The sequence below is a fragment of the Bos taurus genome, chromosome 8 (genome assembly GCF_002263795.3).
Source record: "Bos taurus isolate L1 Dominette 01449 registration number 42190680 breed Hereford chromosome 8, ARS-UCD2.0, whole genome shotgun sequence".
Taxonomy (NCBI): Eukaryota; Metazoa; Chordata; class Mammalia; order Artiodactyla; family Bovidae; genus Bos; species Bos taurus.
In genome coordinates this window covers 59,418,774-59,433,315 of record NC_037335.1, presented here as the reverse complement: position 1 = coordinate 59,433,315, position 14,542 = coordinate 59,418,774, and the positions used below count along the sequence as shown (strand labels likewise).

Genomic DNA, 14,542 nt, shown 5'->3' with positions numbered 1-14,542 from the left:
ACCTACTACATACCTCACTGGTTCAGGATAGGGAACACATGTATACCTGTGGCGGATTCATTTTGATATTTGGCAAAACTAATACAATTATGTAAAGTTTAAAAATAAAATAAAATTAGAAAAAAAAAATCTAAAATTAAATGAAAAATAAATAAATTAAAAAAAAGAATACTTAACATGCTATTAAAATGTTTTTGAATATTTAATATGTTTTATAAATCTTATATATACACAAAATCTTTAGCCTCTACTTGTTTAATCCAATGTGATTAACTTGGAAATATTATCAAATATTGTAGGCATGCTGCTACTGCAAAGTACTTACAACATAAAATCTTGTTCCCAGGAAGGTTGATCGCCACGAACTGCTACAGTTGTACTCTTCACATTTTGCACTTTCAGGGTCACATATGTGTTAAATTTGTCTTTGAAAAAAAGGCAAAACAAAGATATAATACTTAGTGCTCAGATGGTTATCCAATCTCACAAAGTCCTTGGAATTAAATAATGTCCAAATTATAGTATTACATGTAAGGAAAAACTGAAATTATATATTCTACAATATAGTATCATTTTAAACACAGAGGTACAAAAAAATTATAAAACACATACTATTCTCAAAAGCATAAGCTATAATAGTGTTTTTCAAATTTAAGGACTCTACTTTATCCTTTTCCAACAGACACACATGCACACACATATAAACAAAAACGAAAGCTTTATGAAATGCAAGATGTGATACCTTGGTATTTTCTATTCTAATTAAATTAAAATATTAATCATAACCACATAGGTTGACTTTATAGCCCACTTGAAGTTTGAAAAAATAATAATCTAATTGATCTTACAGAAAAGACATTATGCAAATTAACATATAAAGAAGTAAGTACCACAGAGAAAAAGTGCTAAAAGAAGACAGAAGAGGAAACAGTTACCTCTAGTTGTTTACAGTGACAAACACAGAGGAAAAACCCTCATAAAGGAAATGGATTTCAAGCTCAATCTATTCACCTTGGCCTAGAGCACAACTTACATAAAAAGAAATATTATTACAGATTAGAGAAAATGAAATTCTCTAACCTGAGAGTATAAATTGAGTACCAAACAAAGGTAGGTGGCCTGGATCTCAAAACTCAGAAATCTGACCTAACACAGCACATTTTGTTACTTCCTTTGTATCAGCCATGATTAGAGACACCGAATTGAGAGTTCACTTTTCTATGTAATAAGTTAATAATAACTTTATAAAATGAAAAAAAAAAAAGACTATCATTTTTGACTCACCAAATTGTCAAAGATCACTTAAAGCAACTATCAATGTTGGAGGTGTAAGAAAATGGGCACTGTCATGTACTTCTATTAGAAGGCAAATCTTTCTCTTAAGCATCATAAAAAACTATGGCGTTTTATACCCATAATTATAACTACAGTTATATCAAAGGTATATGAGGATACAAGCCCACCCACGTGAGGGAATTCCCATCCATATTTGGTAGTAGCAATGCAGTATACCAATGAGCTGTTTTCTAGCATAGGATTTTGTACTCCATTCCCCATATTCAACCATATAGCTGGCCAGACCAAAAGGAGATGCCACCCAAAAGCAGCCAGTCAATTAATGAGCTAACCAGAAGCTGAGACCAATATGATTCCCTCGCAAAATATTTTCAATAGAGAAAACAGAGAAATAGTGACAAATGATTGAAGAAGCTCAAAGGAGAGGCACATAAATTCCATTGGAGTAGCTATTATGGGGTATATGCAAGGCAGGTAAGCATAAAAAACCTGCTTGAAGAGAAAGGAGAGCAAAAAAGCTTTTCAGAAAGAGAAGTCCTAACCTGCAGCCACTGGAGAGAGCAGTAGGCTCAGAAACTCCTTTAGTTTCTGTTGCATCCAGGTTTGGTCTTTCAGATTTTTCTTGGGTTCCCAGTATGTTCTTTCCCCCCATAATCCACAGTACTCTCCTTCTGGCCCCAGCAGTAATCAGAGTAAGTCTTTGTAACTAACTTGATATTCAGTTAAGAAAATGTGTATTAAAATAAGGAGATACCCTTTTCACCTTCACATGAGAAAAGATTAAAAAATTTCATGCTATTTAATGTTGGTAAGGATTTGGGAAAATAAACACTCATATACTTTTGGCCTGATTAAAAGCTAGTAAACCTTTCAGAGGCACACTTTGGCAGCAGCTACTAAATTTGTTTAAAATACATACTTTTGGCCCAGCAATTCTCTACTTTTGGATTCCAGCATACAGATACATTTTCAAAAGCAGGCAATAATAAATGCATTAAGAAGATGTATTGCTTATGGCAAAAAAATTGAAATGACCTGAATATTCAATCAGGGACCTAGGGTACAACAACATTCTGTATACTTTTTTTTTACAATAGTTTCTTGTTGGTTATCTGTTTTAAATATAACAGTCTGTGTACAACATTTTGAAAGAAAGAACCAGATATATGTATACACACACATACACAAGAAAAAACTTTTATGATGTGTTGTTGGAAAAAAAAGCAGATGTATATATACACACATGTACACAAGAAAAAACTTTTATGATGTGTTGTTGGAAAAAAAGCCACATGTGTAGCTGATTCATTAGTGTATACATGCACATACACAGAAAAAGTCTGAAAAGGTGTATAAAAACCTCAAAACAGTTACTTCTGAGAAGTAGAACTAAGTTGGCCAATATGTAAGGAGACTAACTTTTCACTAGATTGACAGAGATTTCTTTGATGTTTTATAAAAGCATAGTTTTTTTTCTTCAACTTTTTGAGGTATAACTGGCAATTTAAAATTGTATATATTTAAGGTGTACAATCTAATGATTTTGTATATGTATACAAAGTGAAATAATCACCATAATCAAGAATATTCACATTCCTCACCACCTTATAATTACCATTTCCTCTGTTTGTGTGAGAGTTGAGAACACTTGAGATCTACCCTCTTAGCAATTTGAAGTATATAATATTTGTTAAACACAGACACATTATTGTACATCAGATTTTCAGAAATTATTCATTTGGTATAACTTTGCACCCCCTTGACCAACATCTTTCCATACTGACTTTTTAATTAATTTAATGAACTTAGTGCGTTTAACTAATTTAACCAATGAATCAAATGACATTTACGTTTTTTTGAAAGAATGTTTTTAAATCATAGCAAGTATGGGGAGAAGTACGTAAGAATTAAAGGCTGAAAAAAAAAAAAAAAAAGAATTAAAGGCTGGCCTTACCTGGTGAACCCTGGAATTTGGCTCTTTTAACTGCAAGAGAAAAAAAGAGGACACCATGAAGAATTCCTGCAAATTAATTTATTTAACCAGCATTTCTTTAGTAAATTAGTATGTGCCAAGATTAGAGTTAGGACTAGATTTTTAAGTCTAAGTCATTAGAGAAAAAAAGCTGAGACTTCTAATCAAAACTTGAATGCCAGAAGGGTCCTTAAAAGTCATCCAATCTAATCTTATACTCCAAGAAAACATCTTTTTGTTTTGTTTCAAACTAGTTTATTTAGGGGTTCCATTTTCACTCCTCAATAGATTTTATGTATTTCTTATATGCTTCTTCACTCATTAGTTCATCTAGTTCTGATGGGTTACTGAATGTCATCTTCATCAGCCAACTATCTTGATAACAAGATTTGTTGACAAGTCCTGGATTTTCTGCTAGAGCTTTATTAACTTCAGTTACTTCTCCTGATAGAGGAGAATAGAGTTCACTAGCAGCTTTCACACTTTCCAAAGCACCAAACTCTTCTTGTTTGTCAATTTTGTCCCAACTTCAGGCAGACTACAGTAAACATCTCCCAAAGCCTCCTGTGCAAAATTGCTGATTCCCACTGTTACAACACCGTTTTCTGTTGTTACCCATTCGTGTTATTATTCTGTGAATTTCCAGACCCAACAGCTGAGTGGGACCGGTGCGCAGCGCCTGCTCGAAGTCCCCAGGGCCACGGCGAGCAGGGCGCGTTCGGTGCCGACTGTGGCCCGCACGCTCAGGCACCCCTCGGAGTGCCATGTTCGCAGGGGTGCAGAGTGTCTCCTCGCAGCACCTAGAGCACCCCAGCCAGTGGGGACGGGGCAAGGCCAAGAAGACATCTCTTACAGCCTCTGACAAAGAGGTCAAGAGAACTAAATTATTCCTACGGCAGGCACCCAAATTCATGTCAGATGAACTTTCTAAGATTTAAATTATTCATATTCTTTATTTAAAACCCATCATAGGAACTCCTCCATTCCATTCATGCCAAAATAAGAGCTAATAGGCTAAATCTGGGACAAGTTTTAAACAAGAGTGAAAAGTAACTTTTTTCTGGGAATAAGCAGATATCAAAAGAATTCCTGTTCAAATAAAAGCTATCCAAACTAGAAGAGAAGAGGTAAAACTGTCATTATATGCAGATAACATGATACTATATATCAAAAACCCTTAAGGCTCAACACAAAAACCCAGGATAGAAGATTAACATACAGAAACTGGCTGCATTTCTTTTCACTAACAATGAAATATCAGACAGGGAAAGTAAAAACACAATCCCTTTTAAAATCACATCCAAAAAAAAAAAAAATACTTAAGGTACTTCCCTGGTGGTCCAGTGGCTAAAGACTCCATGCTCCCAATGCAGGGGGGCCAGGGGGCCAGCTTTGATCCCTGGTCAATGAACTAGATCCCATACGCTGCAATTAAGAGTTCATATGCCAAAACTAAGACCCAGTGCAGCCAAATAAATAAATATTTTTTAAAAACAAAACTTAAGATACTGGATGCTTAGGGCTGGTGCACTGGGATGACCCAGAGGGATGGTACGGGGACGGAGGAGGGAGGAGGGTTCAGGATGGGGAACACGTGTATACCTGTGGCGGATTCATGTTGATATATGGCAAAACCAATACAATATTGTATAGGTAAAAAGTAAAAAAAAAAAAAAAAAAAGAGTAAACTTCACCAAGGAGAGGAAAGGCTTATAGGTAGAGAAGTATAAAACACTTACAAAGGAAACTGAAGATGATTTACAGAAATGGAAAGATACCTTATGCTCTTGGATTGGAAGAATCAATATTGTTAATATGGCCATACTACCTTAAAGCAATCTTCAGGTTTAATGGAATCCCTATCAAATTACCCATGGCTTTTTCCACAGAACTAGAACAAATAATCCTAAAATTTATATGGAATTATAAAAGACGAAGAATTGCCAAAGCAATTCTGAGAAAAAGAACAATGTAGGAGGCATAATCCTCCCAGACTTCAGACAATACTACAAAGCTACAATCAAAACGGTGTGGTATTGCCACAAAAACAGACGTGTGGATAAGTGGAATAGAGAGCCCAGAAAATAAACCCACATACCTACAGGCAAAGGAGACAAGAATATACAATGGAGAAAAGAGTTTCTTTGGCAACTGGTGTTGGGAAAGTTGGACAGCTGCATGTAAATCAATGACATTAGCACACTGCCTCACTCTACACAAAAATAAACTCAAAGTAGTTTAAAGACTTAAATATAAGTTTGATACCATAAAACTCCTAGAAGAGAACACAGGCAAAACATTCTCTGACATGAATCATACCAATGTTTTCTTAGGTCAGTCTCCTAAGGCAACAGAAGTAAAAGCAAAAAATAAACAAATGGGATGCAATCAAACTTATTAGCTTTTGTACAGCAAAAGAAATCATAAACAAAAAGACACCCTACAGAATGAGAGAAAATACTTGCAATTTTATGACCAACAAGGGTTTAATTACCAAAATATACAGAGTTCATACAACTCAATAACAAAAAACAAACACCACAATCAAAAAATGGGCAGAAGACTTTCTAAAGAGAGATTTCTCCAAAGGAGACAATGAGATGGCCAACAAGCACATGAAAAGATGCTCAACATCACTAATTATTAGAGAGGAATGTAAATCAGAACTAAAATAAAGTATCAGAATGGCCCTCACTAAAAAGTCTACAAACAACAAATGCTGGAGAAGTGCAGAGAAACAGGAACTCTTCTACATTGTTGGTGGGAGTGTAAACAGGTGTAGTCACTATGGAGAACAGTGTGGGGGTTCCTTAAAAATCTAAAAACAGAGTTGCCATATGATCCTGCAATTCTACTCCTCGGCATATATTTGAAGAACTATAATTCAAAAGATACATGCAAGAGCTGGTTTATTTTGCTATACAACAGAAATTAACACAACATTGTAAGGCGACTATACTCCAATAAAAATTAATTTTTAAAAAAGATACATGCACTCATATCCTCATAGCAGCACTATTTACAATACCAAAGACAGGGAAATACCCTAAATGTCCATCAACAGATGATGGGTAAAGATGTGGTTCAATACATACAGTGAAATATTACTCAGCCATAAAAAGAATGAAATAATGCCATATGCAGCAACAAGGATGGAGTTTGAGATTGTCACACTAAGTGAAGTCAGAAAGAGAAAGACAAATACCATATGATACCACTTATACATGGAATCTAAAATATGACACTTGGAGAAGGCAATGGCACCCCACTCCAGTACTCTTACCTGGAAAATCTCATGGACGGAGAAGCCTGGAAGGCTGCAGTCCATGGGGTCGCTAAGAGTCAGACACGACTGAGCAACTTCACTTTCACTTTTCACTTTCATGCATTAGAGAAGGAAGTGGCAGCCCACTCCAGTGTTCTTGCCTGGAGAATCCCAGGGATGGGGAAGCCTGGTGGGCTGCCATCTACGGGGTCACACAGAGTCAGACACGACTGAAGTGACTTAGCAGCAGCAGCAAAATATGACACTAATGAACTTACCTATGAAACAGAGACTTACAGACATAGAGATCAGATCTGTGGGTGCCAAGGGGGGAGGTGGTGGTGATGGGATGAATTAGAAGTTTGGGATTAGCAGAAGCAAACAATTATATATAGAGAATGGATAAACAACAATGTCTTATTGTAGAGCACAGGAAACTATATTCAATATCCTGTGATAAACCATAAGGGAAAAGAGTATGAAAAAGATTGTATATGTATGTATAACTGAATCACTTTACTGTACTTCAGAAATTAACACAGCATTGTTAAGTCAACTATACTTCAATAAAATAAACTGTCTTTTAAAAAAGAGAGAGAGAGGGAGTGTTCCAGTCTAAATGATCACACAGAGCTTGGTTTCCAAAACATCAGTGGAGAACTGCCTAAGACAGAATCCCATGCTGGGACTGTAGCCTACCAGCTCTTAGGAAAGATCAAAGACCACACAAGCAGGAAAACTGCTAAACTCCAGAAAGCATCAACTATCTTTCTGTCAAAGAAGATTAAGCCTAAATGCCACAGGGGGGAAAAAAGATAAGGAAATCTTAAGACACAATGCTACTTAGGAAACTCAGAGTACAGATCTGCCATTATCCTTGTTCTGCATTACAACTAAAAGCTTCACCTTAGCTGACATGCAAGCCTTGCTTTTTCCAACAGATGGGTAATCCAGCACCTTTTACGAGGCCTTCTCTATTTTATTAGTGCCAAAATCTATTCCTTTTCATTCAAAGTATGTCTCCCACTGGACTCTCCCTTTTAGTCTTGTGTCAATTTCTCTTAATTATTCTTCAATTTCATTTAATTCACAACTTACTGTAAAAGCTACAGTAATCAAGACAGTGTGGCAGTACAAGGAAAATAGACACAGACCAATGGAATAAAATAGAAATATATCCAAGAATAGCATAAAATATAGTGTGTAATGATATAAATTACAGTAAATAATTTATAAATAACACATATTATAAATGTAATATAAATATATTATATTTATATATTACATAAATAATATAATATTTATATCACATATATTTATATAATATAAATATATATCATATATAATATATGTGTGATATATGATATATGTTATATATCACATGATATATAACATATATCACATATATTTATAAATAATATAAATATTATAAATAATATAATATAAATATAATATACGTGATATAAATAACACATATTATCCTTACTTCATGCCATATGTAAAACTTAACTTGAAATGAATCCTAATCAAAATTCCAGCAAGTTACTTTGTGGATACAGATAAACTGATTCTAAAGTTTATATGGAGAGGAAAAAGACTCAGAATAGCCAACTTAATATCAAAGCAAAAGAACAAATTTGGAGGACTGACACTACCCAACACTGACTTTTTATAAAGTTAATAGTATTCAAGACAATATAGTATTAAGAAAAGAAGAGACAAATCAATGGAACAGAATAGAGAGCTAGAAATAAGCTCATGAAAATGTAATCAACCAATCTTTAAACAAAGGAGCAAAGGCAATAAAACAGAGCAATGATAGTTTTTTCAATAAATGGGGCTAGGACAAATGGATATTAACATATAAAAAATGAATCTAGACAAAGACCTTCACGAGAGTTAATTCAAAACAGATCACAGACACAAAGTAAAACATAAAACTCCTAGAAAATAACATAGGAGAAAAAAATCTAGATAAATCTAGGGCATGTGATGGATTTTTTAGTTATAAGAGGAATAATTTATGAAAGAAATAACTGATAAGCTGGACTTCACTAAAATCAAAAACTGCTCTGTGAAAGACAATGTGTCAAGAGAATGAGAAAACAAGCTATAGACGTGTATTTTGCAAAAGACACATATGATAAAGGACTGTTATTCAAAATATATAAAAAAACTCAAAACTAAGTAAGAAAACACACAATCTCATTTTAAAATGGGCAAAAGACCTTAACAGATACCTCACCAAAAAAGATACACCCATGGCAAGTAATCCTATGAAAAGATGTTCAACATCATATGTCATCAGGGAATTATAGATTGAAACAACTATGCACAAAATGGTGTTAAACAAAAAACAAATACTGCATTAAATGTACGAGGTGGCTATTTGTCCTCTGGGCTCCCTAGTATCAAAATACTCTCCCTCTTCTGAAGAAATCCTGAAAGAGGAGGGAAGCAGAACTTTACAACTCACGGCAAAAGTCAAAGGTGGGGGGCGGAGGGAGGGAATAAATAAATAAAAAAATTAAAAAGAAGCGGGGCAGGGAAAAAAGAAGTCAAAGACAACAGATCAAGGTATAGCAATCACGTTCCCAACCTGAATCTTGAGGGGCTGAAACAGAGATGCATGGCTGGTTAGAGAAAGTTGCAGAAAAGTTAGGATTCCAGTAGAAGAGCTGCAGCTGCTGCTGCTAAGTTGCTTCAGTCGTGTCCGACTCTGTGCGACCCCACAGACGGCAGCCCACCAGGCTCCCCCGTCCCTGGGATTCTCCAGGCAAGAACACTAGAATGGGTTGCCATTTACTTCTCCAATGCGTGAAAGTGAAAAGTGAAAGTGAAGTCACTTAGTCGTGTCCGGCTCATAGCGACCCCATGGACTGCAGCCTACCAGGCTCCTCCGTCCATGAGATTTTCCAGGCAAGAGTACTGGAGTGGGGTGCCATTGCCTTCTCCGGTTCATTATATAGACCCTTAGACAAAAAGCATAACTATCTTAGGCCTCAAGGTTTTCAGATAGAAATGAAAGCTACATTTGTTCTAGAAAATGAAGATTTTTGTCAATCTAGTTTCTGCAAAATGAGGTTAAGAGGAGATAAAAGAAATGATGTGGAAGGACACTGAGACATAAAATATTCCAATTACCATTTAAAAATTAACTATTTTCATAAATTACAATGTTCTGATGATCAAGTTACATGCACTAGATTTCGGCAAAAACAACAGCATGGAAATTCACTTTTAAAGAAACATCAAATTGTGCTTGGTGTTACTTGAAAAATAAAATCCTCAGAATTCTGAAGGCCTAGTTTTACTAATTTATTCTGAATTTTTATATTAATGCCTAGAGAGTAACAAAGACTGTTTCAGCTGTCACTACTTTAACCTTAGAATACTATACTAAATTTGATATCCATTTTATTTTTTATTTGTAATAAAAATATATGTGCACACTTAAATATCAAATACTCTATAATGTTATAATGTTCCTGATACTTCAGTTAAAAAAAAAAAGAGCACCTGGGGTGGGGGTTGACTTCACTGCAAACAAGAAAAGATTAGGAGCCAACATACTAAATGAAACAAAATGAGTTCTCTGCTTTCCAGGCTTCTTTAGCTGTTCTGACCAATTCTTTTCTCCAAAATGTACCTGCAGTTTTAAGCAAACCAATTTTTTAAAAATACATTAATAAATAAAATCAGGTGCTAAAACTGAGATGACACGAGGGTTGAAATTATCTGATGAGGATTTTAAAACAGCCATCATAAAGATACTTCAATGAATAATTACGAACATATTTGTAATTGAACTAAATAAATGAAAAGCTGGAAACTCCTGGCAAAGAGTTTATAAAATAAAGTGACAGACTTTATTTTCTTGGGCTCCAAAATCACTGCAGATGGTGACTGCAGCCATGAAATTAAAAGATGCTTGCTCCTTGGAAGAAAAGTTATGACCAACCTAGACAGCATATTAAAAAGCAGAGACATTACTTTGCCAGCAAAGGTCCATCTAGTCAAAGCTATGGTTTTTCCAATAGTCATGTATGGATGTGAGAGCTGGACTATAAAGAAAACTAAGCGCCAAAGATTTGATGCTTTTGAATTCTGGTGTTGCAGAAGACTCTTGAGAGTCCCTTGGACAGCAAGGAGATCCAACCAGTCCATCCTAAAGGAAATCAGTCCTGAATATTCATTGGAAGGACTGATGCTGAAGCTGAGACTCCAATACTTTGGCCACCTGATGTGAAGAACTGACTCATTTAAAAAGACCCTGATGCTGGGAAAGATTGAAGGTGGAAGGAGAAGGGAACAACAGAGGATCAGATGGTTGGATGGCATCACCAACTCAATGGACATGAGTTTGAGTAAACTCTGGGAGTTGGCAATGGACAGGGAGGCCTGGTGTGCTATAGTCCATGGGGTGGCAGAGAGTCAGACACAAATGAGCGACTGAATTGAACTTGGCAAGGAAATGAAAGATATAAAGAAGAAACAAGTGTCAGTTTTAGAACTAAAAACTATAGTAACCAAAATTTAAAAACTCAGTGGATGACTTTAAAAGTAGTAAAGTTAACTCCTACCCCAGGTACTCTTTTTTTTTTTGATTGAAGTATAGTTGATTTACAATGTTGTGTTAGTTTCTGGCGTACAGTGAAGTAATTAGGTTATATATATTTTCATATTCTTTTTCATGCCAGGCTATTGTGTGTGTGTGTGTGTGTGTGTGAGCTCAGTCATGTCCAACTCTTTGAGATCCCATGGACTGTAACTAGCCAGGCTCCTCTGTTCATGGGATTTCCCAAGCAAGAATACTAGAGGGGGCTGCCATTTCCATACTGTTTTCCATAGCGACTGCACCAATTTACATTGCCACCAACAGTGCAGGAAGGTTTCCTTCTCTACACACCCTCTCCAGCATTTGCTATTTGTAGACTTTTTAATGATGGCCATTCTGACCAGTGTGAGGTGATACCTCATTGTAGTTTTAATTTGCATTTCTTTAATAATTAGTGATGTTGAGCATCTTTTCATGTGCCTGTCTTCTTTGGAGAAATGCCTCTTTAGGTCTTCTGCCTGTTTTTATTGTGTTGTTGGTTGATTGCTTTTGTTGTTTTTTTTAAACTAAGTTGTATTACCCATTTTATATTTTGGAAATTAAGGCCTTGTTGGTCACATCATTTGAAAGTGATGTTAAAACATAACAGACTGATCAACAAACTTGTCATCTGTCTACATATGAAGTTAATTTCAAGGTAGTTTTTTCAGAGTCAAAGCTGAGAGGAGCTCCAACTACAGTGCACAATCCCTCCTTATCATCTAATACCGCAACACTAACAGGTATGAAAAGCAAAAAAGAAAACGTGCAAAAAAGAGATAATCATAATTGAACACAAGCTCTTTAAGACTCCGCCAATATGAAAACTCTGGAAGTCAGAGTTAAACAGAAAACTCAGTGGCTTTCCTTGTGGTCCAGTGGCTAGGACTCTGTGCTCCCAATGCAGGGGTCTGGGTTCGATCCCTGGTCAGGGAATTGGATCCCACATGCCGAAACCAAGAGTTCAAATGCTGCAACTAAGACCTGGTAGAGCCAAATAAATAAATAATAATTTTTTTTAAAAAAAGACAGAGAGAATGCACAGGCAGAGCATTTGGCTCCAGGATGCTTACAATTAAAAGTAAAAACAAGAGATTATTTCTCTTTTTATTTGCACTATGCCTAATGCTTAAAAACACTAGAACTTCAGTTCCTGAGTTTCTCTGACCTTACTGAAGAATCAAATCTACAACTGGCACCTTTGAGATTATAGGAAATAATCCTATTCACACTGACTCTACACCCAGTGACCTGGTTCCTCAGGCACTGGGAATGGCTAACCTGCATTGTTCTACTTTGTCCTTCTGATGAAATAATTCCCAAAGCCTTGTGGCACTAGTTCCCCTGTTTGCAACCTTCTGTTTTAGAATCTAGCATTAAAGAAGTGTCACTTGTCAAATATGATAACCACCATTTCCTTTTTGCTAAAAAGTTAACATTTTAAACATCCCTGGTGGCTCAGATGGTAAAGTGCCTGTCTACAATGAGGGAGACTCGGGTTCGATCCCTGGGTCGGGAAGATCCCCTGGAGAAGGAAATGGCAATCCACTCCAGTACTATTGCCTGGAAAATCCCATGGACAGAGGAGCCTGGTAGGCTACAGTCCATGAGGTCACAAAGAGTCGGACATGACTGAGCAACTTCACTTTCTTTCTTTCTTTAACATTTTAAAAGACAGGAATCATATAATCCTACTGTTCTGTTTTCAATCTGGTATAATACGTATTTTTAATATAGTTGCAATTATTATGGTGTATATGTTTACAGCTGGACATGGAACAACAGACTGGTTCCAAATAGGAAAAGCAGTATGTCAAGGCTGTGTATTGTCACCCTGCTTATTTAACTTATATGCAGAGTACATCATGAGAAACGGTGGACTGGAAGAAACACAAGCTAGAATCAAGACTGCTGGGAGAAATATCAGTAACCTCAGATATGCAGATGAAACCATCCTTATGGCAGAAAGTGAAGAACTAAAGAGCCTCTTGATGAAAGAAAAAGAAGAGAGTGAAAAAGTTGGCTTAAAGCTCAACATTCAGAAAACTAAGATCATGGCATCTGGTCCCATCATTTCATGGCAAATAGATGGGGAAACAGTGGAAACAGTGGCTGACTTTATTTTTCTGGGCTCCAAAATCACTGCAGATGGTGACTGCAGCCATGAAATTAAAAGACACTTACTCCTTGGAAGGAAAGTTATGACCAACCTAGACAGCATATTAAAAAGCAGAGATATTACTTTGTCAACAAAGGTCCGTCCAGTCAAGGCTATGGTTTTTCCAGTAGTCATGTATGGATGTAAGATTTGGACTATAAAGAAAGCTGAGTGCCGAAGAATTGATGCTTTTGAACTGTGGTGTTGGAGAAGACTCTTGAGAGTCCCTTGGACTGCAAGGACATCCAACCAGTCCATCCTAAAGGAGATCAGTCCTGGGTGTTGATCAGAAGGATTGATGTTGAAGCTGAAACTCCAATACTTTGGCCACCTGATGTGAAGAACTGACTCATTAGAAAAGACCCTGATGCTGGAAAAGATTGAGGGCAGGAGGAGAAGGGGACAACAGAGGATCAGATGGTTGGATGGCATCACTGACTCAACGGACATGGGTTCAGGTAGACTCCGAGAGTTGGTGATGGACAGGGAGGCCTGGCGTGCTGTGGTTCATGGGGTCGCAAAGAGTCGGACACGACTGAGTGACTGAACTGAACTGAACTGGATATAAAGATGCACCAACTGTGACAGCTGTCAAACAACTGAACACAGGAGTTGACTCAGGCATTCTGACTGGTTAGCAAGATGTCCTTTTCCTTCCCTCTCCTTTATGATCAACTATCAAGTGGCAGACCATTTTCCAGTGCAACAAAGGTAGCGAACAAGCAGACCCATTCTTTAGGAGAAGACAGGACTATTCTGATACAAAGCAGCAGCGTGGCCATACCAGATCTGAACCTAACATAAAAGCTTTGCCAAATACAAATAAAAACTCTACACAATGAGAAATGTCCCCTAATAGGATGATTTCCAGCCAAGGCTACTCCTCATTTCCTGAGGTTGCTGGCTCACTTAACTGGCAATCAGGGGCCTATGTGAAAATCTAAGTGGAGGCTTCTAACAGGAAATGGAGAATGAGGTCATTTAGGAAATACCCTGTTTCTGGAGGGTAAAAAAGCTACATATGAATGAATATCTTATTATTCTTGGGTGGAGACAAATTTTTAACTGTTTTTAAGAAGACCATGAAATGACTCTAAAACAAGAAAAATAAGAAAACAGCACTCAAAAGTAACACTTAAAATTACGTATTGCAAAAAAAAAATTAGGCAGTATTTCACAGCTTCTAAGTATTTAAAACATAGAGTCACAAAAGCAAAATGAAAGACTAAAATAATAAGGAAGTCTCCTAAAGGC

The 14,542-nt window shown here is 36.4% G+C and overlaps 1 protein-coding gene across 4 annotated transcripts in view; it reads right to left on the bottom strand.

Moving 5' to 3' along the window:
- Positions 1 to 14,542, bottom strand: part of UNC13B (unc-13 homolog B) — a 212,729-nt gene that overhangs the window by 166,435 nt on the left and 31,752 nt on the right. For all 4 annotated transcript variants that reach the window (NM_001193239.3, XM_024995783.2, XM_059889128.1 and 1 more), the window contains exons 2-3: positions 3,251 to 3,280; positions 326 to 425 (exon numbers count right to left, since the gene is read on the bottom strand). In NM_001193239.3, coding sequence (NP_001180168.2) covers positions 326 to 425; positions 3,251 to 3,280 — 130 coding nt within the window. The remainder of the gene's footprint in view (positions 1 to 325; positions 426 to 3,250; positions 3,281 to 14,542) is intronic.